At 34.9% G+C, this 4440-nt stretch overlaps 1 protein-coding gene across 1 annotated transcript; it reads right to left on the bottom strand.

Moving 5' to 3' along the window:
* Nucleotides 1-1515: 1515 nt before the first annotated feature.
* Nucleotides 1516-3530, bottom strand: LOC130977110 (polygalacturonase QRT3). The gene is made up of 3 exons (XM_057902124.1): nt 3248-3530; nt 2944-3170; nt 1516-2607 (listed from the first exon to the last, which is right to left on the bottom strand). Exons 1-3 carry the CDS (start codon nt 3420-3422, stop codon nt 1543-1545), a joined length of 1467 nt encoding a protein of 488 aa, XP_057758107.1. The 5' UTR covers nt 3423-3530; the 3' UTR covers nt 1516-1542.
* Between the last annotated feature and the right edge of the window lie 910 nt (nt 3531-4440).

Raw genomic sequence — 4440 nt, 5'->3', positions numbered from 1 at the left:
ATTGTCATAAAAGGACACCACTTAACATATCTTTAAATAATTTATTTTCAACTATTTAAAAAAATTGACTTAATAAAACATGGATGATCCAAAGTAAGAATAAGAATTGGAATGGCATACATACTTTCATGTTCTCAACAATTTTCTCAAGTGTCTTCTGAGCAGCATGGAATGCATATATATTGTTGTAGGCCACATCAAAAGCTTCCTTAATAGCTCCATCAAGCTGTACTCCCATAAAACAACATGAAGTTAAACAGCAAAAAAGCTGACTTTTACTCACTCAAACCAGAAAATTAGTTGCAGAATTTTAATTCCAATTCAAGAGAAATAAACAAACAAAATCTACCTATCAATTAGTTGCAGAATTTCAATTTCAATTTCAATTATTCAGTTGAAACAGGCAAACAATTATTCAATCAATTATTCACAATAATCTCAAGTTCACAACAAACACCATCCAAAATTATTCACAATTATTCAACAAACAACAAAATTCAGTTCAGTAAACAAAGAAAAATCAGCTCAGTAAACAACCATTATTAAACAAAGTTCACAGTTCAGTTCAGTTCAGTAACTTCAATTCAATCAGTTCACACTTCACAGCTCAAAGAAAAATAAAATATCAGTAAATCACATATCAGTATATTAGAGACATGCAACAGAGCTTCAGTGACTTCAGTTCATAGAGCTTCACAGAATCAAAAAATTATTCAATCATACTCATTAGGGAGACAGAGACATACAACACTGCAACAGTTATTCAATCAATTAATCAAACAATCATATCTAAAAAAAATTACCTGGAAGCTCGAAGATGCCTTCAACAGAGATGGAGGGGAGACAGAGACACCGAGTGACCAAGGCAAGGAGCAGTAGTGGAGCACCTTCGAACCGAGTGACCAACAGAGCTAGCGGCGGCATGGGTGTGCAATGGAGGCTTCGATGTTCCCACGGTGGCTGCTTAATGGAAGGGAAGGAAGGTTGCGATGGAGGGGAAGGGAGCGAGCTGAAGGACGACAGCGGTGGCGGCACGAGGAGGTGGCTGGACAGAGGTGAGGGACGACGAGCTCGAGGAGATTGGGAGGAGCCCTGTCGTGTGAGAGAGGCGTTTTGACTTCTGGAAGCTGGATCTGGGCATCAGGATGGAGTAGGATGGAATTAGGGCTAACTGGAGGTTGAAACGGCAACATTTGGCTATTCATTCAAAAAACCGGCCAAATCACGCTTTGGTTCGATAGACTGATTTTCGACCGGTTCACCGGTTCAATTTCGATTTTTGAAATCTCTGATTTTACTGTTTGTCCGAGTCATATTTTTTCATGGTTCACGATTCAACCAGTTTGATCGATCGATCCGAACCGATTTTCAGAACATTAGTCCTTGTTTATTGCAATATATTTAATTTTAGCCTACACACTAACCAAACAAATTATACTCATAATTGAACTTTTGACCCAAAATTATAATATTTAATCATCATCAAATTTTTGTTTTTATTTTTTCAAACCCAACGAAAACAACTACATACGCGATAAATAATCATTGCTCAACTAAGAATGAAACAACCCCATTAACCGGTTTATCACTTTCCACAACCACGACATTATTTGTAACATTGGTCACTGCATGTGGTACAAACTTATTATTGTTATTATTATTAGGTCCCCCCTGAGAATAAAATGAATATTGAATGTGATTTATCCTATTAGGGAACACCAAAACCCCTGAAAAATCAGCCACCCATTTTGTTCCATTCCCAGCCACAGATTGCTTCCCAACCGTTGATCTCAACCCCATTCCATCAACACTGTTCAAATCAATGACCACCTGGTCAACGTTACCAAACACTCCATCTAATGCCACAATTGGAACTTTAGCGTTAGGGTTCCCAGTGAACATATTATTGACTATCTTCAATCCTGATATTTGTCCCTTAATTGATTTCAAAACAATGTTAGCATCCCCCAAGAAAAATCCATTAGTGACATGAACTTGAACAGGGTCTTCCATCACAATTGCTGTGTAATCCATGTAACAATTATCAATTCTTGTTTGTGAATTTCCGGCTAGCATTACCAAGATTCCTATGCCACCAAAACCGGTGGCCTTATTGTAACAATGGACCCCGGTAACGATGTTGGCTTGGCCCCTTAGGACAATCCCTACGGCGGACGAGAAGATCGCAATATCGGTGATTGCGTTATCATTGCTAGCAAGTTCAATCGCAGTTCCCGAGAATTGTCGCTCGCCGGAGTCCCCGCCTACGGTTGAGTGTTGCCCAAGAAAGCAGCTAGATATGTAAGTTTCGTGGCCACCTTGGACTAGGATTCCCTCTGTAGTGAAATGGAGGAAGAAACAGTTGTTGATTCGGATCCTAGCGGAATCAACTACAAAAATTCCTCCTCCATGGTAGCCCGAATCGAATAGAATGTCCCGGAATGTTATGTCTTCGTAGTAAATCCCTTTAGGTTGCTGAAGTTTCTTGTTGTACAAGTCATCAAATGATGCTGTTTTTGAGAGCTTTTGGGAACTAGATGCCCATAACTCAACTAGATGGCGATCAGTGGGAAATGCATCAGAAGCTCTCAACGTTCCTCCTTGTACCTAATCAATCATTAATTAAAAATTAAAGTTTAATAGGTGCAAGAGCATGATGGAGAATACACTGTAAATAAGCCGCCAATTAATTATAGAAATACTTATTTAGTGTTTATGAAAAAAATGAATTATTCGAAAAACATTTGATTAGATTATCCTAATATGAATTGGGTGGCTCAAATGATTAACTTACTCATCTGTTCAAATAAGTGTCGATAATTCAAATTATAATTTATGTATGCAACAATCCATTAACCAATAATAGACCCGAGCATGTCAAATAACATTTTGTAATTTAATTAAGCAATGCAAGTACATAAATAATGAGATGGAGATGCTGACCACAAGATTGCCAGCAGCAGAAGAAGGGAATTTGATGGGCTTGCTAATTGTGTAGTTCCCACCTTGCAGGTCCACCAATACACCCCCAAGGTCTTTAACCCCCGGAAGCAGCTCCGCCTCACTCTCCAAACTGAATGCATCCTCCAATGCCTTTATAATTGCGTCGCTGCTGTCACGTGCTCCGCTCGTGTCTGCGCCGTACTCCGCCGGGTACACCACTCTGCTTCCTCCCTATTCATAATTCATTTACATTATATTATTTTCATAGCAATTTCATCAAATTCAATTAATCAAATAATATAACTTGCCTTTGCCGTTTGTGATGGTGAATGAGAGAGGGAAATGGCCAATCTACCCTTGAGTTTGTTTCTAATATTATGAGAAAGTTCTTTGTGTTGATTGAAGCAAGTGGCTTCTTGTAGTACCACCTCCACCACCAAGAAGAAAAAGGGTAAGAATGAGATTAAAAATTTCATCATGTTGTAGTGTTTGGGCACTAATGGTAGTGAACTAGTAATCAAGATTTTAGTTGTGAGAAAACAAAGAAAGAGTAGATACTAGATATTAGATGAAATGGAAGTGTTAGCTGTTTGAATTTCCCTCACTTGTTTGTTGGTTGTTATCTTATTTAAGATGCTTCGTCCTTTTTAGGCCAATGAATTGGTTGCTCTCTGCATGTTCCCCATGAGCCTTTAAAAAGACACACATGCCGAAAGCTAATTACTACTTACCAACTATAAAGTATAAAGTATAAACTAACTAATAAATGAAATTATTACAACGTACCAACCCTTTTTATTGTGAGAAATGTTTGAGAATAATATCATTATATTATTCTACCATACTTTATATTTTGGCACCAAATATACTAAGGTAGCATTTTTGGTACCAGTTTATATATATTTTTCTTTTCAACTATTTTTAAAAAAATTATTATACAATTAATCATACAAAGTTAACATTTAAAAATTATTTATATTGAGATTTATCAATAATTCTAATATTATATTTTATAATTTTTTAGTAATTATTATTATGATGATTTTTTTCTTATATTTCAGTGAGTTGATCATTAATAATCAATAATTCAATCATTCTAATTTTAAAAAAGATTAAATTCTGACGCCAAGTATACTGATATAGTACTAGTGTCAATTTGGATATATCTCTTTTTAATTATTTTTTAAAAAAGTATTATATAATCAATCATATGTAAATTAACATTTAATAATTAATTATGGTAAAATTTATTAACAATTCTAATATTTTATTTCATATTTTTTTAATAATTATCATGATTTTTTCTTATATTTTTGTAGATCAATAATTCTAATATTTTATTTAATATCCTTTTAAAAATTATCACGATTCTCTTTTATATTTTTGTGATATTATATATAGTGTTTTACTTTACTATTTATGTGCATAAGTTTTAGAGCTAAGTATGTTAATATGTTGTATTCAGTCTACATATTGATGTTATTTTTAAAAAATATT

The sequence above is a fragment of the Arachis stenosperma genome, chromosome 4, assembly GCF_014773155.1.
Source record: "Arachis stenosperma cultivar V10309 chromosome 4, arast.V10309.gnm1.PFL2, whole genome shotgun sequence".
Classification (NCBI taxonomy): domain Eukaryota; kingdom Viridiplantae; phylum Streptophyta; class Magnoliopsida; order Fabales; family Fabaceae; genus Arachis; species Arachis stenosperma.
This window is presented reverse-complemented; position numbering and strand designations above follow the sequence as displayed.

Excerpts from the sequence above, each read along its gene's own strand:
- LOC130977110 (XM_057902124.1), bottom strand. The coding sequence starts at position 3,422 with ATGATGAAATTTTTAATCTCATTCTTACCCTTTTTCTTCTTGGTGGTG. Across the intron at positions 3,171-3,247 it reads ATCACAAACGGCAAAGGCAA|GAAGCAGAGTGGTGTACCCG; the intron begins GTTATATTATTT and ends ATGAATAGGGAG. Across the intron at positions 2,608-2,943 it reads CTGCTGCTGGCAATCTTGTG|GTACAAGGAGGAACGTTGAG; the intron begins GTCAGCATCTCC and ends ATGATTGATTAG.